The sequence below is a fragment of the Delphinapterus leucas genome, chromosome 13 (assembly GCF_059928025.1).
Source record: "Delphinapterus leucas isolate spDelLeu-1000000601 "Yukka" chromosome 13, BTC_Dleu_Yukka2, whole genome shotgun sequence".
NCBI lineage: Eukaryota > Metazoa > Chordata > Mammalia > Artiodactyla > Monodontidae > Delphinapterus > Delphinapterus leucas.
In genome coordinates, this window is record NC_143141.1 from 69,010,357 (window position 1) to 69,035,301 (window position 24,945).

The 24,945-nt window shown below is 35.6% G+C and overlaps 1 protein-coding gene across 2 annotated transcripts in view; it reads right to left on the reverse strand.

Annotated features, from left to right (window-relative positions):
• Positions 1-1,857: 1,857 nt before the first annotated feature.
• Positions 1,858-24,945, reverse strand: part of SPAST (spastin) — a 62,750-nt gene continuing 39,662 nt past the window's right edge. For both annotated transcript variants that reach the window (XM_022574133.3, XM_022574132.2), the window contains exons 8-17: positions 19,077-19,151; positions 17,595-17,666; positions 16,083-16,158; positions 15,743-15,834; positions 15,521-15,600; positions 13,407-13,449; positions 12,128-12,207; positions 10,251-10,321; positions 8,853-8,893; positions 1,858-4,830 (exon numbers count right to left, since the gene is read on the reverse strand). In XM_022574133.3, the coding sequence (XP_022429841.1) occupies positions 4,708-4,830; positions 8,853-8,893; positions 10,251-10,321; positions 12,128-12,207; positions 13,407-13,449; positions 15,521-15,600; positions 15,743-15,834; positions 16,083-16,158; positions 17,595-17,666; positions 19,077-19,151 (753 nt within the window). In that variant the 3' untranslated portion in view covers positions 1,858-4,707. The remainder of the gene's footprint in view (positions 4,831-8,852; positions 8,894-10,250; positions 10,322-12,127; positions 12,208-13,406; positions 13,450-15,520; positions 15,601-15,742; positions 15,835-16,082; positions 16,159-17,594; positions 17,667-19,076; positions 19,152-24,945) is intronic.

The window sequence follows — 24,945 nt, forward strand, 5'->3', positions numbered from 1 at the left end:
TTAGGTTTTGTACACCTGGAATAGCTTTTCTTTTGTCTTGCTATTTTGAACATTCTAAGTAGACGCAGCATTTTAGGTTAACTTTTGTTAATTTTTGCACTTTTTTTTAAATTGATGTACAGTTGATTTCCAATGTTGTATTAGTTTCAGGTATACAGCAAAGTGATTCTCATATATATATATATATATATAAATTTTCTAGATTCTTTTCCATTTTAAGTTATTACAAGATATTGAATATAGTTCCCTGTGCTACACAGTAGGGCCTTATCTGTTTTTTATATAGTAGTGTATGATTTTTGCACTTTAAGAATGTCATTCCATCATTTCCTGGATTCCATTGTTTCTGATGAAGTTAGCCACCACTTTTACTGTTTATTCAAGTGTAATGTCATTTCCCCTTTCTGGCTGCTTTTGAGATTTTTTTGATTTGGTTTGGTTTTGTGCATGTGTGTGTGTTTTGCAATACTGTGCACCCAGATGTGATCTTTGTTGCATTTATTCTGCTTGGAATTCACTGAACTTCTTGGACCTGTAAGTTGATGTTTTCCAACAATTTTGAGAAAATTTCAGGCATTACTGCTTCAAATATTTCTCTTGCCCCATTCTCTTCCTTTCCTCTCCTCTGGACCTCAAAAGTACCTTACATTAGACTGATACTGTCCCACAGGTCTCAAATCTCTGCTGTTTCTTTTTTTCTCTGTGCTTCAGTTTGATAATTGTACTGGCTGTCTTCCACTTTTCTTTCCTCTGCTTGTGCAGTTTACTGTTAAGCCCATCCAGTGAACATTTAAATTTACACACTATATGTTTCATTTCAGATTCTAATTTTTAATCACCAGACTTTCCATTTGGTTTTCAGTTTCTGTTTCTCTGCCAAGAATCCCAATCTATTGATCCACCATTTTTTCCCCTGTAAATTTTTTAATGTATTTTAAAGCTGTTAAAAAATAATTTTGTTAACTCCAACATAGGGTCATCTGTGCATCTGCTTCTATATATTTTCTGTTGATTACGGATCATATAATTTTTCTTTGTATGCTTAAGGTTTATTTTGTACTGGACTTTGTGAATGACATGTTGTAAAGACTCTGGATTTTGTTTTCTTCCAAACAATGTTTTATTCTGGCTAGCTATTAACTTACTAATGTATAACCTTGATGCTGTGAAAGCCTGATTTTAAGCTTTGTTTCAGTGAGTTTCTTCGCATTTTGCCCAGAGTCCTAAAGTACATCCCTTAGTTTTGGGATGTTGTCCTTCCTCCTAAGCCACGGCCCGTTTTGGGTTTCAATGGGAAACCAGAAGTGTTTACTAAACCCCTCTTATTCGCCCTGTATTCGTCCAGCCGTTGTTACCACAACTCAGTTCCTTGGACTTCAACTATTGCTTTCTGCTGGGTTCCTTTGAATATCACACTGCATAGGTACAATTTTGGAATCCACCAAGCATTTGAAAAGAATTTGCAAGCAGATTTGGGGGATGAGATCTCTGAAGCTCTCTCCTTTTCAAAATTTCCCTCCTAATTTCAAGCTGTCCTAGAAGCCCCAAATGACTCCTCAGCCCAGCAAGACTGTCACATTCTGTTTGAATTCTATTTCCAGGCACACTGCACAAGCTGGAAATTGCCCTCATGGTAAAAAGCTAGTTAATGTGGATCTCTTCTAGTATATGATTTTGTGCTGTTTTTACCTGTTTTTAATTGCTTTCTAGAGTCTTCTAATCACAGCTTTTTATACTTTGTTCAGACTTTACATTTTTATTGGCAAGAGAGTCAGTCCAATAAAAGCTATTCCTTCAATACCAGACTGCAACCTCTGAAATCTCAAAAAGTTTCAAATAAAAAAATTAAAAGCAAAATAAAGTTTATAATTTATTTCCAATCCATTAGGATAAAAACCCACTTATGCAGCTGAACCCTTTAATTCATTTCTTCTGAAGAAAAGTACAAAAGACCAGAGTAAAACTGAGACAGGCATTTAAAGGAAAACCCTCTGACTCAGAGTCCAAAAACAAACTGCAAATGGTTAATTCTACCAAAAGAATTAGTTTTTGTACAAAATATAATGAATTTTACACTATACACAAAGACTGCTGTATATTTACTTAAATTAGAATTCTAGTATCTGATTTTCCTCCAATTCTTCCCAAGCACAAAGTATATATGCAAGTCAGAAATCTAATAACCTCAATTGGCAGACTGTCTTAGAATAAGCTTTTACCCTTAAGATATCTGGAAAGATAGTATTGATTCTTTCCCTTGGCTCAAAGTCCAGTACATCAGTAAGTTTTAATTTAGTTTACGAAACTCTGCCATATTTACATGAACAACACACTAACGTTTAATGTTTAAACATTACCTTTTACGAAATAACATGACACAGAGCTCAGTGCAAAATCTACAAGGTCACAATCTAAGCCTAATACTAATTTGGGAAACCTCAGCAACTTCTATCTTTATTGAAAAAGACCAAACCAATCCCTTACACATTCTACTATATAATTATTCTATGTTTATGGCCCTTCCATGAGAGAAACACAGCTTAAAATAAAACTTGGTCATAGTTAAGTCAAAGAAAATAGTTCTGTAGCACTAAGCTCAATTTTAGACCTCATCAGGAAATTAAAGTAACTTCCATACACGGATGGATATTCATACAGTAATATAATTCTGACTCAATGTTTATAACAATATTAATTTGACTTTTATATAACATTTGAAGTCTTTGTTATCTAAAACCTTCCCCAATAAAAAGTGAGCTACATTCAATTATTGCAGATAATTTTATGATAATTTTAAAGGAGTTTATATTTTAAAGTTGAGTTTAAAGCACACAGACTTTTAATACGATTGACCAGTTATCCAAGTATCAATAATGTTAATCTTTTTCTAAATGAAAAGAAAAAATGAAATTTTATGAGCTTTATTGAAAATGTTTTAATTTGGGATGTTCCTAATTCTTGTCATCGTGTATATTTCATCATCTGTCATTATCAGTATTTTATATTGGATGGTTTAGTGTTTGAGACCTTAGAAAGATACTACTCATGACCTAAAAATATGTATGGTTCTGGCTTAAAAATTTTTTTTTCTGTTTATCTCAACCCTCATTTTCATTATCCAGGGAGTTATATGGTTAGAAGAAACATGATTTAAGTTATGGTTACAGATAGCACATGATCTTAAGAAATCATACATCTTCTATATTTAGATAAATCTTTAAGATGAGGAGTAAAGTGAAGAAGAATGTTATGTCTTCATTATAAAATTCTTATCTAGTGGGGGCAAGTTTTTAACTTTAATATATTCTCTCTTAACCAAAGCTATTTTTCCTAAATGAAAAATATCTGTTACTACTATAAAATTATTATTTCCACCCATGACATTTTACATAAAAGCACCAAAGAAAATTTCTATAAACAAACTTTTAACCAGTAAACTAAGGGCAAATATCTATTTGCCTTTATTACAATATTTAAAAGGCCATGATATGAGTCTCTACTTCCTACAATGACGTTTTTATAATAAAAACCCAGGCATACTTATACAAACAAGAAACAGAATTACTGTACATTTTTGGGGAACAAAAGGCAGCTTAACAGACTAAAACTTTTTAGTTAACAAAGTGAGCACAAGAAACCTATAAAATGTATGCAATGTATAAAAATTCAGTAATTTTTTTTAAAGTTTCATTGGAGGGATTAATAATTATTAAGAATAAAACATGGTAAATCCACTGGCTTGTAATTACCCTATAAACAGTAAGAAAGTAATAAGCAATAAATTAGAAATGTCTTAGCTCCTAGTACTTCCCTTCTCTTGTACAGAAACCACTTTTAGAGCAGTTAAAATTGGCTTTCTTAAATATCAGAATTCTAACAGAAAATAAATTCCATTAGGAATAAGTTAACAGTCTACAATAGATTTCTGACAAATATATTAGAAAAAAAATACATCAGGTCACAGGAGGACTGATCTACATGTTGTATGACAGAGTGCCTGAAAACTTCAAAATTTCTCCTTCTCCATTTCACTAGATTTGTTTTGTTGCTATCATATTACTTTCTAAATTGTTTGGTAGAAAGGTAATAGAAAAATAAAAAGTGAAAAGGATACATTGTTTAATGTCTGTAGATTTATGAAGAAGAAAAAAACCTTCAAAATACTTTTTTCCTACTACTGTTACATAGGAAAAAGTTTCATTTGGCACACAATTTGTAAAAAGAAAAAAAAAAGAAACAGAGTGTTTGGCATTCCAATCACCCATAGTGTAGTAAAGACAACAGTAGGAAAGGAAAATAGGAAAAATTACTATTTTAAGAAAAGATGTCAGAAGACAAACAACCAAAGGCTCTTGTGTCTTCTACCATTCACTGTCTCTGGAATACTTTCATCTGCAACATAATATACAAATTATTATTTACATTATGATTATATTGGTAAAGAAGACCAGAATCAGTTTTTGTTCTGCTCTAACTTACAGTGCCCATCGGGATATCTGTGACCATCAAGGCAAGAAGGCCTTAAACAAAATATTCCATTTGCATTGTATACTTTATTTAAATTTATTTTACGGTTCATCTTCTGGGGTGCACAAATAATTGTAAGACTCTGAAAAGTCCTGTAAACTTAGGCTGAGTTTCTGTAGCAGATAACTATTCATAGAAGATGGTAGGTTTCTCTCTTGGAAAGTAAAACGTTCTGCAGGTTTAAACAGTAGTATCTCCAAAATCCTTGTTCCAACGTATGTATGCTTCTAAGGTTTGAGGACTCACGCTGCGTTTTATCTTTTTTAAGGATTCGGTGAAGTCAGATAATCGAATATTTCTCATCTAGATTAAAAAAACACACATGATGATAGATGAACACATATGCAATAGTTAACCCAATGACGGATAAAAGTAATGATGCTGTTTATTAATGTTAAAATATAGAGAGATGTATTCTTAGAAAATCATGCCAATCATCTTATTTTATATATTATTCTTTATTAGGCAAGTTTGCTATATAAGAAATCCTACCAAAATGCTATACCAATATACTTTCATTTCACGTTTTAGCTCCTAGGTATTAACATTTTAAATCGCAATATTTTCCCATTATAAAAACAAGACATACTCATTACAGAAAATTTGACAAAATACAGACAATCAGAAAAAAGAATCACTCACAATTCCACCGTTCAGATATACAACAACTATTTGGCTTATATCCTTCCAGTTTTTTTTCTGCGTATAGTTCCATGGAATTTTGCACTCTCAAGTCTCAATCACCACAAACACACTCTAGCTAAATTCATGCCAGGTTTATCAGAAAGGAAAGAGGAGTTTACAAGATGTACACAGGACTTTGAAGGAAATATTGCTCTTTAACTACAACATGGAGGAGGCTTATGTCTGAAATTTTCTAATATTAGTATTGCTTATAATACATTTTTATGTCAATTTGGTCTTATATTCTGAGATTTTTAATTGGCTTCAAGAAAGTAAAATAAAACAATACTGAGTTAATAAATACCTAATTTTTACCTAAGGATTTTCAAAAGGCAAAATGGAGTTTGGCACAAGATGACCGGTATTAAAAATTATCACTTATGTATTATCACATGTATATTTTGCTCCCAAATAAGAAGTTAAAGAAGAACTGGAGATAAAACTTCAACAACTGATATTTATCTATATTATTCTTTTTATTACTCTTATAAAACCCAATCTAACTACTCCACATCCTCTCTAATATCAACATAGCATAGATTAAGAAAATGAACTACATTTGTAACTTGTAGCCTAATCTGAAAAATTTGTCAAAATGGAAACGGATATATTGTTACCATAATCGCTGCATGACCCCTATTTGCTCCTTATTTAATTGTAAAACACACACTGGCTCTTCCTAAAGCCCAAAATTTAGAAAAATGATGAATGTAATGTGAGTATTATCTATGATACTCCTGAATATCTGTTATTAAGATTAAGGTTTCAAAAGCTTTTGATGAAATTCTAATTTATGTTCATAGTTCGGTGTGTGTGTGTGTGTGTGTGTGTATTTCACTGTGGAAAACAGTATGGAGGTTTCTCAGAAAACTAAAACTAGAACTACCATATGACCCAGCAATTCCACACCTGGGTATATATCTGAAAAAAACAAAAACACTAATTTGATAAGATACATGCACCCAAATGTTCATAGCAGCCTTATTTACAATTGCCAAGATATGGAAGCAACCTAAGTGTCCATCAACAGATGAGTGGATAAAGATATGGGGTGTGTGTGTGTGTGTGTGTATATATAATATATATATATGCACACATATATTATACACACAATGGAATACTACTCAGCCATAAAAAAGTACAAAATTTTGCCATTTGCAGCAACATGTATGGACTTGGAGGATATTATGCTAAGTGAACTAAATGAGACAGAGAAAGACAAATACTGTATGATATCACTTACATGTGGAATTCAAAAAATACAACAAACTAGTGAATATAACAAAAAAGAAGCAGACTCAGATATAGAGAACAAACTAGTGGTTACCAGCAGGGAGAGGGCGAGAGGGGCAATGTAGGCATGGGGGAGTGGGAGGTACAAACTATTGGGTGTAAGATAGGCTAAAGGATGTATGGTACAACATGGGGTATATAGCCAATATTTTGTAATAACTTTAAATGGAAAGTAACCTTTAAAAGTTATATAGAAAATATGATATTTTAAAGTTACTAAGAGACTAATGTATATAACAGGAAAAATCAACCGGTAGCTAGTTCAGTAAAGAGGGAAAAATAAATAGCAAAGAAGTCTTATCAAAACAAAATAATAAAAGAACTAATAAAGTTGAACTGGATACAAACTGTGTGCTTTATAAACAAAGTACATTATACTCTGAATTTATAACCAATGATTTCCAGCATTATCTTTTAAAAACACAGAATTCCAACACAATTATTTGAGTTTCTATTCTTATAAACTATAAAAGGTAATAGGTATATCTCATCTAAATTTCTGCATATAGACCAGTACCTGATAACACAATTATTAAAATTGTACCGAAGAATGGCTGAAAAAAATTCTAGTATACAATTTAAAAACCCAACTACTTGTGTTTTTCTGTCATCTCATAAATAAGAAAATAGAATGGATTTCCTTGATCTCTATAATAAATTGCCATTATTTAGTATTTATGTATTTTAAAATTATTTAATGGATACCTATGCAGTATTCACTATTGCCAGACTTTTCTAAGTGCTTTATAAATATTAACTCATAAGCCAGGACTAATGACTAAAAGCTATTATCAAATTATTAATACTAAAATCATTAGGTTAAAAATAAACTTAAACTGAATGAAAGTATACAGTAGAACCAAAAACTATAACACTGTAACCTGACTACACATAATTAGTGGAATGGTCACAAAAGGTACCAGTAATGTTATTTTTTGTAATTCATTCAGTAGTTTTAATTTTAGTATATGGTCTGTCCAAGGGACAAAGACAGAGGCCTAAAATGTCACACATGGGCCTTTCCTCAACTTTAGGGGGCCAGAGTACATATATGAAATATCAAGTTTACCGGTCCTGAGTCCAAGGTAGGGAGAGTGGTGTGTGGAAAAGAAATAATTCATGCACAATGCTTACTTTCTGGGTAGAAAAGTACTATTAGGTTATGCTATGAGTATAAGAACATTTTAAAAAATAATATATTGATGGGATACTGTAAATAAATTATAACCTCAAGACAGTACTAATACATTTTTAAAAATTAGAAAAATGTGGAATCAAAATTATGAATCAGATAAAAGGGACCTGAAACTTATAATTTAAACATGAATTTTTAAGGTAATAGTAGCTAAACACCAAAGTATATGACATGTGGAATTCTCTATTCCTAAGCTTCATTCATATCAAACACACTCCAGGTAAACTAGACTGCTGAAATGGAAAAAGGTGGTTGCAAGAAGTCTGAAGGCTTTCTTAGTAATGTAGTTGGTTAAGCACCATGCACAAGATGCCTGAAGACAACCTCAAATTTACTTGGAAACCTGAAGAAAAAAGACTGCCAAAATGTACTCATACTCAAGTACATTTATTCTCTATGTTAAGAGTTCACTTGGACAGGACTCTCTGCAATGTAATGTGCAGATCCCCTAGCCAGCCACCAGCCTCCAGCCCATGCCTCTGGGGTTTTTTATTGGTTTTTTTTTTGTTTGTTTTGTTTTCAGTTCACATTTGGACTCCACTGGAGTTCTATTCTCTCTTCTGTTCCAAGAATGAAGTCTCTTTGGTTAGTAATATTTCGGTGCTATCTGAGCTCTGAGAGATAAGTTACATAATTCAAATCTGATTTAAACTGGCTGGTTACATAGTTATGATCATTCTGCATATCCAATTCTATATTTTGCTGGCAATTTTTTTCAGGAGAAATGCTTCAGCATCCCATAAGGGGACCTCCCATATTTTTTAAATGTAATGAATTACATTACAATGGAAACTGTATTGCTTTTATAAGGAAGACATAAACATTACTGAAAAACTAACAAAATAGAACATCAAGGGATTAACCTGTTACAAGCTATATTCATAATGTATAAAATCCTCAAGTTGCCTATAATTTTGTTCTGTTTAGTATTTATGTAATATGGTTTGACAGAAAATGACTTAATGATTATGTATATTTATTGTGTATTACCAAAGGACACCATAAGAGACTAGACAGTTCTCCATATTTTGAAATGAAGCAAAATTAACTTTTTCTAGTTTCTAATCAGATAAACTAGAAAAATCCAGACAAAAGATATGTTTTACAATCTAGAGGACTAGAACGAAAAAAAGATAATTGTAAAATAGTATACCTCACTGGCAGACATATTCTTCACTTGTTCTGGTTTCAGTTCTGTAAAATATAAAAGTCACTTACAAAAAAAAGACTTCCGAGTTTAAACTAACGAAGTACAATAATCTAAAAGTATATGTTCAATATAAATCATTATATTAAAAGAGACATACATTAATATTAAGAGCACATACAATTTATAAATGCTTAGAATAATATTCCTTCTTAGGAAGGCATTCAATTTCTTTATATATTGCTCAAGAACAACAGATTCTACAAATTTCATAGTAAACTTAAAATAATACAACTTGTTCTTTATAAAAGGCATTCGTTGTTTTAAGCCAACAACTTTGTTTCAGAATAACAGCTAAAATATTCTAAAAAATACACATGATTTATACATTAGCTACTGATTCTGAGTCCAGTATCTGAACAAGATTTCATGCCTCCTGCAGAAAGAAAGCTTGACTAAAATGCTTTACCCAGAGTTTCAAACTATATTCTCAAGGTTACATTTATTATTCTTTAAAGCAGCAGTTCTTAATCAGTACCCTGTTTCACTGTTAGAGATAAGTTCTAGAAGTTGAATGTTCCATGTTCAATTTTACCACCATAGCCAGTAATCTGAGTGCATACCTGAGAGCATCACCCATCCACTGCCCATGCTGCCTGTGGAAGAGTAGCTGAGAACATCTACTCTAAAGTGATTATCACAGTGAGTTTAATCTAACATAACCTAAAAATGATAGATGTGGTATTTCAGAGTCAACAAATTACCTTGAATCAAAACAGAGCAATGAATGATATACTTTGCTGCAATTTTTCAAAAGATAACATATAATGATAAAAGTAAAAACTTCTATTTATATGTTTCCTTACACACATTAATTTCAAGTCATACTAGAATACTGAAATGAAAAGAACCAAAAAATAGATAAGAAAGTCTTCCCTTTATTATTCTTTTCCACTTGCTTTAAAAAGTTCTCATTTTCTTGAGTTTTCTGCTGCTAACCTACTATCAAGAAGCGAAACCTGCTGTCCAGAACAGGGCTCATGGTCCACTGATCCACGGACTGTCTTTGTATTGTCTGTGAGCTAAGAATGGTTTCACAGCTTTTTGTTGTTGTTGAAAAAAAAAAAAAAGAGGAGGATGAGCAGGAGGAGGAGGAGGAGTCAGAAGAAGAGTGAGAAGAAGAAGATGCAACAGAGCATATGCGGCCCATGAGTCTAAAACTATTTTCAGAAAGGTTTGTTGACCCTAAGTCTAGAAACTTTGTATCAAGTTTTAATCAAGTTTTCCACTGATATAGTTTTACTGCTTTCTTACTAATAAAAAATACCTCTCAATAGGGACTTCTTAAACTTCTGAAGTGGTCTAATAAACAGTTGTAAATGTTTCAAGCTTTTGTATTCCTACCTCGGATAGGACCCAGTGCTGCATCTTTTGCCAAAGCTGTTAGATCACTTCCTGAGTATCCATCGGTCATTCTGAGAATGGGAAAGAAGAAAGAGCAACTTATTTTCACCTTTGCAGATTTAAATCTCCACAGAATAAGAGAGTAAAACCTAGCTTGCCTTTGTTATCAAGCAGACAGCTATGTGATTTGATTTGAAGGGCAGAGGAAGGCCTACTTGCTAAAAACAGCCGACTGGTTCCTTATAATGCCTCGAATTTTCATTATTAGAACCATTCCTTTAGATTAAAGTATACTATATCTCCAGGAGGCTCCATTAAATTGTAAATTTGTGCCCTGGAAAGGTAACATCTATAAGCCATTGCTGGCCAACTGACACATAACCACAATTACTTCTCTATAAGTTAATGAGTCTTTATCTTCACAAAGAGAACTGCCTTGATGAAATGAGGGCCAATCAAGGAAGATTTCTTTAAATGTAGGACAGACAGGGTGAAGGAAGGGTCTGGGATAGAAGACATTGGCAAAAGGAGGCACACCTGAATGGGATGCCACAGTGGAGATCCTGGGCAGCCAAGACACTATCAAAGGGAACTAAGAACTAGGAAGGCAAAGAGGAAGAGGAAAATAAAACAGGAAAAAAAGCATTTACTTATCATGTACTATGTTAAATAACTGCACAAACATTATTAGCAAAATATTTTATTGGAATTCAAAGAAGGATCTCAGTATTTCCAAGTACTGAATTTGTTATTTTTTCATAGGTATCTGGGAACTCAGAGTTTTTACCAACATAACTAGCTATTCACATTCTTGTTGAACATTTTAAATTACTTTATGAGATTTTTTTCAATGACTAAAATTCATGAGTGTATCTCCTATATTCAGTTTCTACTTAATACACCACTCATAAAAAAAAGCTGAAGAAGTCAAAGTTTAAAAAAATTATGTGGGGCTTCCCTGGTGGCGCAGTGGTTGAGAGTCTGCCTGCCAATGCAGGGGACGCGGGTTCGTGCCCCGGTCCAGGAAGATCCCACATGCCGGAGCAGCTGGGCCTGTGAGCCATGGCCGCTGAACCTGCGCGTCCGGAGCCTGTGCTCCGCAACGGGAGAGGCCACAGCAGTGAGAGGCCCTCGTACCACAAAAAAAAAAAAAAAAATTATGTGTAAGCAAAATAAGTTTAAGTGAAAATATGTGTTGGTGTAGGCAGATATGAGATGTTTTACATTTTAAAAATTACTTCAGGGCTTCCCTGGTTGCAGGGAAGCAGTGGTTAAGGACCTGCCTGCCAATGCAGGGAACACAGGTTCGAGTGCTGGTCCAGGAAGATCCCACATGCCACAGGGCAACTAAGCCTGTGAGCCTCAACTACTGAGACTGCGCTCTAGAGCCCATGAGCCACAACTACTGAGCCCGTGTACCACAACTACTGAAGCCCGCGCGCCTAGAGCCTGTGCTCTGCAACAAGAGAAGCCACTGCAATGAGAAGCCCACACACCACAACGAAGAGTAGCCCCCGCTCACCAAAACTAGAGAAAGCCCACATGCAGCAACAAAGACCCAACACAGCCAAAAATAAATAAAATAAATGTATTAAAAATTACTTTAATACCACTTATAAGTTTTAATAAATTTATAAAAAATATATACTACCATCATTAGCTGTTTAGGTCATGTCTTCTAGAGGATCTAGAAACTAAAATTTAGACACCATATATATAAGAAAATGAGATGAGAGAAGGTAAAGGAGGTAGAATAAAACAATAAGAAGTTTTCTGATAGATAAATTACTCATTTCATACATGAGCTTACTTTAAAGAAAACAAAAAGAATTCTTAAAAAAAAACAACTGCAAGATAGACTAAATCAAATTACTCACCTAGCAAGTTGTGCTAGTTCTTTTTGGGTCAATGGGCTTCCTTGTTTACATAATAGATTTTTTAATAAAAGTAGTCGTGTCTGAAAAGAAATATTAAAGAATTATCAGTCCTAAGAATTGGCTTAATAAAATATCCAGGATTTAGGAACTGAATGATCTTATACAAACCACTCTACCTCTTAGAGCCTCACACATATATCTGTTAAAATAACAATTTTTTGAGAGTTCCTGAAAGAGTTAAAAACAATCTAAATAAAACACTAAGAAAGTAGCTGCTGTTACTACCAAAGATGCTAAGGGTCTGAGCTAGACACCACAATTAAAAAAAAAAGTTTTATAGAGATATGAATTCATGTAACATGGAATCTCACCCTTCTGAAGTGTATAATTCAATGACTTTTAATAAGTTTAGAATTGTGCAACCATCACCATAATCCAATTTTAGAAATTTCTATCACCCCAAAAAGTTCACTTGTGCCTGTTTGCAGTTAATCCCGACTTCCACCCACAGCCTTACCTAATCACTATCTACTTTGTTTCCAGAAGTGAGCCTTTTCTAGACATTTCATAAAAATGGAATCATATGACAGGAAATCTTTTGCATCTGGCATCTTTATTTAGTATAATGTTTTTGAGGTTCATCCATATTATGGTATGTGTAAGTAGCTCATTCCTTTTATTCCAGTATTCCATTAAATGGATATACCACATTTGTATATCCTTTCACCAAGTGATGACTTTTTTTTTTAAGGATTTTTAAAATTTTATTTATTTATTTATTTTTGGCTGTGTTGGGTCTTCATTGCTGCGTGTGGGCCTTCTCTAGTTGCGGCGAGCAGGGGCTATTCTTCGTTGTGGTGTGTGGGCTTCTCATTGTGGTGGCTTCTCTTGTTGCGGAGCACGGGGTCTACTTAGTTGCTCTGCAGCATGTGGGATCTTCCCAGACCAGGGCTCGAACCTGTGTCCCCTTCACTGGCAGGTGGATTCAGGCCACCAGGGAAGCCTGAAGACTATTTTAGATTCTCTGTAGTTCTTGGCTATTATTTATAATGCTGTTATAAAAATTCTTGTACATGTCTGTGTAGACATATGTTTTCATTTCTCTTGGGTAGATTCTTGGGAATGAAATTTTGGGGTCTTACAGTAAGTTTTCTGTTTATCTTTTTAAGAAACCACCAAACTTTTCCAATGCAGCTGTACCATGCACTGGAAGACTTAATACTGTCAAGATGGTAGTTCTTGTTTCTGCCTTAAAAAAAATTCAAACACAGATACATACCTCCTCATTTGGCAAAGACACATATACCCGTTTGGTGAAACGCCTAAAAAAAGGATTCAAGCCATCTCAGAAATACAGTTTTGAATTTACAGATAATTCAGTTCAAGTAGCACATAACAAGAACAAAGATTTAAATATAATGCTGAAGGCATTTGAATACATTTTAGTAGTTATCAGTATAAAAGTTACTCTTTTAAAATATTCTAGTTAAATATATAAAATAGATAACTAATAAAGACCTACTGCATAGCACAGGTAACACTACCCAATACTCTGTCATGACCTATATGGGAAAATAATCTAAAAAAGAGTGGATATATGTATAACTGATTCACTTTGCTATACACGTGAAACTAACACAAAATTGTAAATCAAATATACTCCAATAAAAAGTTTTAAAAAATTCTAGTTAATGTTTAAAAATCCTTAATTCAATATTGTCAGAATTAAATTAACCATTTATGTATTTGTATTTTTTTAACAGCAGTAACACTTTAAAACAAAATATCTGATATAAGAAGTTGAAGAAACAGATCTCTGCTGTCTTCTTGAAACTGAAAACAATTAAAACCAACAAGGACAACAGAAACAGAAATGTAAACTCCATCATCAACAAACTACATAACATTTACAGAACTAAAATATATGAAGAAGGGCTGCCTAGGGCAGTGAAAATTACACTGACAAAGATGAATACAGACAGCACCTGCCACTGCAAATTTTAGACATGGCTGTCAGAGCAGAATTTTCCAGAGGAAACAGAGAGCACACTCTGAGGGATAATAAAACTGACCTCCCCATATTTAAACAAACATGTGAGGACTGGCTCTGCAGATCATGTGACCCTAGTCAGTAGCAAGGGAATGGCAAGGAAGATAAGGCTGAACAAAGAAACTCAAAGATACATCATCTTTGTAAGACGACATCAATCAGTCTGGCAAGATGACAAACTGTTTTGCAATGACCAGTCTTTTTCAGTTGAAGAAGACTAAATCAACCCAATCGCTTATTTATATACACGTATACTTCTTTATCAGGTACGGCTTTGTTGTGAGTCAGGGAGACTGCCCACCAGTCCAGGGTATTCATAGGACAACTCAAGATACATGGTTGCTATCTTACGTTTCTAGCTCTTCTACAATATCCTTCCAAATTAGGTTTTCCAAGAAAACTCCCCTTATTCAAATAAAATTAATAAGCAAAAGAGACAAAAGCATAGGACTGATTTTAAAAAACAGTGCCAAAAAAAAGAGGGGAAAGAATACAGTAAACATAAAACAGATAAAATGAAGAACATGCACAAGAGGATTTTGCCATAAAGCAAATTAAAATTGTGACCAAATATCTTTCCAAGAAATAAAATAATTTGATGAAAAAAAAAGGCTCCTATGAAATAAGAGCTCAGTGAGATATAAAGGCTCAAGGAAATGACATACAAAGGCTCAAAGAAGTAGACAACAGAAGATGAAAAATGGGTTTGCAGAGATCAGGAAACCAATAAAAAAGAAAACAAAAACCACCACAGAAACAAAGGCTACAAAAGTAGTAGTAGTAGTATTAGAAAGGAGATTAGACACTAACCCTACTGGATTAACCCATAAATGTGAATAAAAGCAGGCTGGCTTCAGACTTTCACACTGCAACATCCAATCCTAGAAACAATGGGGCAATGTTATAAATTCCTCAGGAAAAGAACGGGAGATCCAAGAATTTTATGCTGAGCCAAACTATCCTCCCAGTAGAAAGGGAATAAATTTGATCAAACATAGGAGAAGGGAGCATATGGCTCCCACAAGCTGTGCTTTATCAGCTTCTCATGAAGCCCAGTAAAAGAGGGTAAAAATCAGTTTTGGTGTTTTGATACTTTAATCCAACCCAGAAGAAATAAGTAATTTCCCTAAAACCATAAAGTTAAAAATAGTTTTCCTGATATCATGCTGGCCCTGTCCTCAAAATCTTCAGTTGGTAACAAGAGACCAGAAGATGGATATAAAGAGGAAAATAATGAATTTAGTCTTAAAATTGAGAGAGAAGGAAACAAGAAATACGTCAGATGAACACATGAGTAAATACATCTGTAATAAATGTGTGCGTTTCTACATAAATCTCCCTACCTGAGAACAGCCTCATCAAGCTCTTGTGGCCTGTTAGTTGCACCCATTACAAGCACTCTGTCATCTCCAGCAGATTGTACCTATAAGCCAAATTTTTTTTCAATACTTTTAGATAAATAACAAAGAAAAACATAATAAAGATATCTATTTCTAATTTGGGCCATTCAATAGGAAAATACCCTAAAATGCTACCACATTAAAAATATCATAATCAATACTTACACCATCAAATTCTATTAGAAATTCAGTTTTTAGACGTCTACTAGCATCGTGTTCTCCTTCTCTTCTTTCACACAAAAGGCTATCAACTTCATCTAGAGGAAATAAAAGGATCTCTAGTTTACCACTTAGGTTACTAATATAATGGGTCCTACTCAATTTATTAGACAGTTTTTAACTTTGTGCTTCTTTAAAACTTTTTACTTCTGCAACTATACTTCAATAAAAAATAAATTTAAAAACACCTTTTTACTTCTGAATAATCTTTCTCATCATATCCCTCACATTTGGAAAAGGGAATTTTACAAATTCTCAACTAAGTTGTTGGAAAACATGTTCTTACCTATAAAAATTATAGAAGGTTGAAGTTCTCGAGCCACAGCAAAAAGAGCTCTCACCAATTTCTCTCCTTCTCCCACCTAAAACAAGGCATTATACACTGTTATACCCATAAAATGCAAGATTATTCCAGCTTTTTAAATTTCACTATTAAAAGTCTAGAACCTAGGAATTTAATTTCCTTTCTTTGCAACAACCAAAGATTTGGTTTAAGGAATGGGGGTATGGGGGTGTTACTGAACTGTCCCTTATAATTTTAGAAAATAGACTACTTATTTATTATTTAAGACAGTCTGGTGAGTACTTTAAAAAAATGACAAATATCTCTGTCTTGTTTCACTCTGCATTCCTAAGACTTGAGAATGGAATAGCTATTGGGATATAACTACTGAGAAAGAGGGAATACTAGAGAAGAGAGAGATGCGGCACGTATTCTTAAGCCCTAGGTTGCAGGGTATATTTATAGAAGCAGGTAAGTTGGAAAATGCTCTAAATAAAACTTGCTCTACTGAGAACACCGTGAAAACCCATTCTCACAATATCACTGTCAATAAATATCAAAGTATTTCTAGGAGGTCTATGAACACTCCTTAAGACATTCCCAGGGGCTGAAATACTATACTAAAGCCATTCTATGCACCAAAGCATCTAACGAAAGAGTCATGAGGTTTGTGGTAATCTACTGCAAAAACTATTTTGTTCTCTAGGTGGCATCTATTCTTTTTATTGAAAATTAAATAAAAGAAAAAAGGAAAGGCCCCAGAATTAGAATCTTCAAAACAAATATTCTCAGAGCCGGAAGGAACTGCAAGAGATCACCTCTTATGACATCAACACTTTATAAGTGAAGTAAATATAGTAAGACTTATTCATAACTGCTAACAAATCTTGTACATGAATTTGAAAGAAGATCTATGTATTTAATAAATAGAACCTGGTTTATATTTTTAAAAAATAAATGAAGTAAAGCCTAAAGTGATACTTTCTTAAGGCCAGCTCGGCATGTAAAAGTTAGGGTGGAATCCCTACCTCCTAGCTTCCAAGACAGTGCTTTCTGTTATAGTATGTGCATAATATGGGTAAACCTACTTTCATAACAATTTTACTTATAAAATTTCACACAGGAAGCAAAATTTAACCAGGAAAAGTATCATTTTATAGTTATTTTTAATTACTTTACAAAATTAAGACCCCTGCCAATACCTGATCTTGGACTTCTAGCCTCCAAAATACAATACAATAAATTTCTATTGTTCAAGCCAGCCAGTTTGTGGTACTTTAATACACAGCCCTAGCAAACAAATACAGTATTTAACAGAATAATTTCAATTTTAAAAGAGCCTAGCAAATGCACATAACTTTCTACTTTGAAGAGTGATATTCAGCATATCTAAATAATAGATATAAAACTCAAAAGAAAAACATTTTGGTGTAATGTTCTTACCATTTATACTTAACACAGTAACGTTTAGACAGTAACTTAGAACATGACAATACTGGAAAAAAGAACACTCACGTATTTTGAAGTTAAACTTGCAGCACTTATATTAAAGAAGGTTGCACTAGATTCTGCAGCTACTGCTTTAGCCTTTAAAAATCACAAGGGTAAATACTGTATTAGTTCAACTGCTTTAAAAAGATAACCACATCTGATCAATTTAAGTTCTAGAAAAGATTTCCTAAAAATATAAGCCATGACACAATTCTCAACATATGGCAATCAACGTGTTTTCTTCTCAGCAATGAGGAAAAGGTCTAGGAAGAGCTATGCTTCTTTCCACTCTCTTTTTCTCTAAGAGAGAAGTGACAGGGAGAGGTTAAAGAAAAAAAAAAAAGAGGGTATTATTCTCTTCCTAGTTATAGAAGATAACTGCTCGGAGAAAGACAAACAGCTAACGGAAAAAGTTACTCTTTCCCTATTTATGTTTTCCCTCTAGGAGAGCTATGCAGGAGAAAGATATCCAAATCCTACCAAAAACTTTTGGCAAAAGGACACAGAAAAAAAAAAAATCTGTTGTATGTCAATTATGCCTCAATTAAAAGAAAAAGAAAGAAATCTGTATCATGCTGATTATTTAAATAAATCTGTTAACAATAGTAAAAAAAAAAAAATCAAAGATTAGGAAGATACTCAATATAGTAAGGTAAGCTCTTCTACAGTAAAATTTTATTATTTAACTTGGGAAAATAATGAAAATTACACTATTAAATTTAGCCAGCCCCAAACTACTATGGAAGATAACGTATGTGGGTTTCCACCTACTTCGTCATTAAAAATTAGTTTAAAAATTGGGAGTTCCCTGGTGGTTCAGAGGTTAGGACTTGGCGTTTTCACTGCTGTGGCCCTGGGTTCAATCTCTGGCCAGGGAACTAAGATCCTACAAGCCACGCAGTGTGGCCATAAAAAAAAGTATATTATAGCAAAGGCAAGTCATAAATAATAGACTCAGGGACAATGAAAAGTTTCTTTTTTCATATTATCTCCCAAATATCTCAATAGAACATGCAAATTTAAAAAGAATTCTTGGGGGGCTTCCCTGGTGGCGCAGTGGTTGAGATTCCGCCTGCCGATGCAGGGGACATGGGTTAGTGCCCCGGTCTGGGAAGATCCCACATGCCGCGGAGCGGCTAGGCCCGTGAGCCATGGCCGCTGAGCCTGCGCGTCCGGAGCCTGTGCTCCGCAACAGGAGAGGCCACAACAGTGCGAGGCCCGCGTACCGCAAAAAAAAAAAAGAATTCTTGGGACTTCCCTGGTGGTCCAGTGGTTAAGACTCTGCAATCCCAATGCAAGGGGCCCGGATTCAATCCCTGGTCAGGGAACTAGATCCCACATGCATGCAGCAACTAAGAGTTTGCATGCCACAACTAAGGAGCCAGCGAGCTGTAACTAAGGAGCCCGCCTGCCACAACTAAGGAGCACACATGCTGCAACTAAGACCCAGCACAACCAAATAAATATATATATTTTTTAAGTTTAAAAAATAAAAAGAATTCTTACCAGCATTGTTTTCCCATTTCCAGGTGGACCAAAGAGTAACAGTCCTCTGGCAGGAGCTCTAAGCCCTGTGAACAACTTAAAAATATACACTTTAGTTCACAACCATGATTCTGGAGACAATTTTTCCAGACATTTTAAGTATTATTTGTTATCTAAAAAGCACCATCTTTCAATAGCATCCTCCCAAAGAGAGCTGCCCAGAGCTCTAAAGAGAACACATAACCAATAAATTAGAATAATTATTAAAAACAGAAGAAAACAAAATGAATTAAAACCAAACCCTTATTGATCAAAATGAAAGCAGATTGGTTAAACAAGACATATTGAACATAGTATGCCTCTCTACTTCCTTTAGAAATCTCACCAAATAATAGTAAATGAATAAAAAAGATATAAATCTTCAAAACAAAACAAAAAATACAAAAGGAGACAACAGAGGACACAAATTTTTGTAGATGGAGAGCTGATAAAGTGTGGTAAATTATTTAAGGGAGTTGAAGGAGCTAAAACCTAAGTGCCAGCTTGTGAAGGGATACCTAGATACAAGGAGCAAGCTGATGTGAACAAAAAACCCTGGAACATCTCAGGAATTGGAGGCACCAGGTACCAGAGAAAGCAGCAGTAAGGTAGCTGGCCAAAAACAGGGGAACTGATTGAAAATCTGTATGAAGAACAATGGAACCCATGCTCTTGTCCCCACCAAGAGCACTCGGGCAAGTACTTCTCTTCCACAACCAAAGGAGGGAGACGTCTTATTATGTAGAGAAATTTAACCAGAGTCTCCAAACTCTGGGACACCAGGCATGGCAGGAATGAAGGGTGAAGCACCCGACTGATAACACTTTACTTAATAGTGAAAGTGTATGTACTTTTAAGTTGAACCATATGAAGCGGTTGATATTCAACTTAAAGACGGAATATTTTTTTGAGTGGTTTTAGGTTTACAGAAAATTTAATGGAAAGTATAGAGAGTTTCCATATAACTCCTCACTTCCCCCATTTCCCCTATTATTAGCATCTTGCATTAGTATAGTACATTTAATACAGCTGATGAATAGTGATATAATACTATTAACCTAAGTCCATATTTTACATTAGGGTTCACTATTTGTGTCACATATCCACCATTACAGTTTCAACCTAAATCTTGACATCTAATCAAATTATCAACAAGGGAAGACAGCAGATTAAATATATTTTCAGATATGTGAAATCTCAAAATATTGTCTCACGTGACCCTTTCTCAGGAACTTACAGGAGGATGTATGCCATCAAAATGAGAAAATAAACCATGAAAGAGAAAATAAGGAATCCAAAAAACCCAGAGATCCATTAAAATAGAAAGACAAAGAAAAGTTCCATGATGATGGTGAAGCAAGATTATAGAACAGCTATGAAATAAGAACAACTGGTTGAATGGAACAGAAAAAGGTGGTTCCAGACAAAGGGATTCCAAGAAAAAAAACAACAACTAAGCTAATGAATTTTCAAATTGGTTTGACAATTGGTAAGATGAAAACTAAGCAAACAAAAAAGTAACACAATTATTTAGGGGGAAAAACAAAACCTATACAAGGGAAAAAAAACCACACTATCCTACTCAGCTTGGTACTTAACATTTACAAGAAATGAATATTGATTTAACCTCAGCAGTGATATACTACACTGGGAGGATGGGGTAGGGAATGTGTGATATAATGGAGCTAAGGGTTCATCAAATTAAAGATTCTACATGAAAAAAAAAAGAATTGGCTTTATAAGATTATTACTTAAAGAGGTAAGTTCAAAAACTTTTAAAAAAGCAAATGTTCAAGCTAGTATAATGAAAGATAACATATTTAGAAATTCATGGAAATTTTACTAGTAGGTAGAACCTTTTAAAATTAGAGAACAGTCACATTCTTCTATAAAACTGAAAGAAAATGCTATTATTAAGCAGCAAGATAACAAAATAAACATAAGAGCTCTACAGATGAACCGGTTTGCAGGGCAGAAATTGAGACACAGATGTAGAGAACAAATGTATGGACACCAAGCAGGGGAAAGCGGCGGGGGGTGGGGGTGGGATGAATTGGGCGACTGGTATTGACATCTATACACTGATGTGTATAAAATGGATGACTAATAAGAACCTGCTGTATAAAAAATTAAAATTAAATTCAAAAATTAAGAAAAAAACACAAGAGCTCAGAAAAATGCTGACAAATAAGCTGGACAGGATATGAAAGAGGTCTATGAAATAGGACAGAAGAATATATACTTTGGTTGTAAAATTTTTGAGAAAAGTATGTAGACAGATCACTGTGATATACTTTGAAATGTACTGCTTTGGGGTCGGAAGGTACGTTTTATTTTATATTCTTCTTACAGTTTTAACTTGTTTCAAAGATTAATATTTGTGATTTTTAAAAATTACTTTTAAAATATTTAAAACATAGTCCTATTTGATGGCAGGGAGATGGACAAGAGTTTTTTCAATGTCTTTTCCAAGTCCATGACTTCATGAATGAACAAGGGTTAAAGTACTTGCTTTAGGTAATTCTGAGAAGAAATTAACTGAAGCATATATTTAAAAAATTTAAAAAAAAATTTTTTTTATCTCCTTAAAGCCATTTTTAGTGTTCGGTGACTTAATTATGATTCCGTGTTTCTATGATGAAATAAAAATTCTAGCACACTAAAGAATGAATAAGTTCGTCATGATGCCTGTCATACCTATCTTTCCAATCTAGCCTAACAATGTCCCCACCGTGGTCCATGCAAGCGCCCCACTGTGGAGAATTATGAATAAAGCTGATTTGTTGCACAATGGAGATGCCTTATGAAATAAGTCTGACCCATTCACGGCTTACCACGATCCATTTTATGGGTCTACTGTGAAAAGCTGAGCTAGAACAATCATATTCCCTTTCTGCATTAGAATCTGAACTAGAATTATAAAAATGGTCCAATTGGCAGGTGTGGAGACAGACACACAAATGGTCCAAACCCTGAGGTCTGGCTCTACCTCAAATGCTGTCCTTCCTCAAGCCCCAATTTAGTACATTTACTAAGGTTTCTGCCCCTCCCAAGGCTAGGTTACTCAACTTTGAAATTCCAGTTTTTTCTAACATTATGGCGCTACCATGGAAATATGCCAAAATGTAAAGTCATATGCTGTTTGACCTCACTTTCCACTTTAGATGTGTTCCCTAAAGTTATGGGTAGAGCAGAAGCTGAAAGCCTTCTAGCACAGTCCAAATATTTACTTACTACCTCTATAATTTTAGATATATTTTTGTACCCTAAGAAGCATACCACTGAATAAATACTAAAATCCATACTTAAGAATTAGCTGGAGGCTCTTTGCTGGGACTAATGGCGGACTCCTGGAGGGCTCATGCCAAGGAGTACTTCCCAGAACTTCTGCTGCCAGTGTCCTTGTCTCCACGGTGAGCCACAGCCACCCCCCCGCCTCTGCAAGATACCCTCCAACACTAGCAGATACACCAGAAATACATCTACACGTGGAGCAACTCCTACAGAACACCAAGAGAACGCTGGCAGAAGACATGAGACATCCCAAAAGATAAGAAACTCCCCACGTATCTGGGTAGGGCAAAAGAAAAAAGAATAAACAGAGACAAAAGAATAGGGACGGGACCTGCACCAGTGGGAGGGAGCCTTGAAGGAGGAAAACTTTCCACACACTAGGAAGCCCCTTCGCGGGCGGAGACTGCGGGTGGCGGAGGGGGGAAGCTTCGGGGCCGCGGAGGGGAGCGCAGCAACAGGGGCGCGGAGGGAAAAGCGGAGAGATTCCCGCACAGAGGATCGGTGCCGACCGGCACTCACCGGCCCGAGAGGACTGTCTGCTCAACCGCCGGGGCGGGCGGGGGTGGGAGCTGAGGCTCGGGCTTCGGCCGGAGCTATGGGAGAGGACTGGGGTTAGCGGCATGAACACAGCCTGAAGGGGTTAGTGCACCATGGCTAGCCGGGAGGGAGTCCGGGGAAAAGTCAGGACCTGCCAAAGAGGCAAGACACTTTTGCTTTCCTCTTTCTTTCCTGGTGCGCGAGGAGACGGGATTAAGAGCGCTGCTTAAAGGAGCCCCAAAGATGGGCGCGAGCCGCGGCTAACAGCGCGGACCCCAGAGACGGGCATGAGACGCTAAGGCTGCTGCTGCCGCCACCAAGAAGCCTGTGTGCGAGCACAGGTTACTACCCACACCCCGCTTCCGGGGAGCCTGTGCAGCCCGCCAGTGCCAGGGTCCCGGGATCCAGAAACAACTTCCCCAGGAGAACGCACAGCGCGCCTCAGGCTGTTGCAACGTCCCACTGGCCTCTGCCGCCGCAGGCTCGTGCCGCATCCGCACTCCTCCCTCCCTCTGGCCTGAGAGAGCCAGAGTCCCCGAAGCAGCTGCTCCTTTAACCCCATCCTGTCTGAGCGAAGAACAGATGCCCTCTGGCGACCTACACGCAGAGGGAGGGCCAAATCCAAAGCTGAGCCCCGGGAGCAGTGAGAACAAAGGAAAATCTCTCCCAACAGCCTCAGAAGCAGCGGATTGAAGCTCCACAATCAACTTGATATACCCTGCATGTGTGGAATACATGAATAGACAACGAATCATCCCAAATCGAGGAGGTGGACTTTGAGAGCAACAGTATTTTTTCCCCTTTTCCTCTTTTTGTGAGTGTGTATGTGTATGCTTCTGTGTGAGTTTCTGTCTGTATAGCTTTGCTTTCACCATTGGTCCTAGGGTTCTACCTGTCCGGTTTTTATTTGTTCGTTTTTTTTCTTTTAAAGAAATTTTTTTGCTAAATAATTATTTTTTATTTTAATAACTATATTTTATTTTATCTTACTTTATTTTATTTTATCCCCTTCCTGCCTTCCTTTTTCTTTTTTCCCTTCCTTCCTTCCTTCTTCTTTCTTTCTTTCCTCCTTTCTTTCTTTCTTTCTTTTTCTCTCTTTCTCTCTTTCTTTCTTTTCTTCTCCCTTTTATTCTGAGCCCTGTGGATGAAAGGATCTTGGTGCTGCAGCCAGGAGTCAGTGCTGTGCCTCTGAGGTGGGAGAGCCAACTTCAGGAAACTGGTCCACAAGAGACCTCCCAGCTCCACATAATATATAACGGCAAAAATCTCCCAGAGATCTCCATCTCAACACCAGCACCCAGCTTCACTCAACGACCAGCAAGCTACAGTGCTGGACACTCTATGCCAAACAACTAGCAAGACAGGAACACAACCTCACCCATTAACACAGAGGCTGCCTAAAATCATAAAAAGTTCACAGACACCCCAAAACACAGCACCAGACGTGGACCTGCCCACCAGAAAGACAAGATCCAGCCTCATCCACAGGAACACAGGCACTACTTCCCTCCACCAGGAAGCCTACACAACCCACTGAACCAACCTTAGCCTCTGGGGACAGACACCAAAAACAACGGGAACTACGAACCTGCAGCCTGCAAAAAGGAGACCCCAAACACAGTAAGATAAGCAAAATGAGAAGACAGAAAAACACACAGCAGATGAAGGAGCAAGGTAAAAACCCACCAGACCTGAAAAATGAAGAGGAAATAGGCAGTCTACCTGAAAAAGAATTGAGAATGATAGTAAAGATGATCCAAAATCTTGGAAGTAGAATACACAAAATGCAAGAAACATTTAACAAGGACCTAGAAGAACTAAAGATGAAACAAGCAATGATGAACAACACAATAAATGAAATTAAAAATACTCTAGATGGGACCAATAGCAGAATAACTGAGGCAGAAGAATGGATAAGTGACCTGGAAGATAAAATAGTGGAAATAACTACTGCAGAGCAGAATAAAGAAAAAGAATGAAAAGAACTGAGGACAGTCTCAGAGACCTCTGGGACAACGTT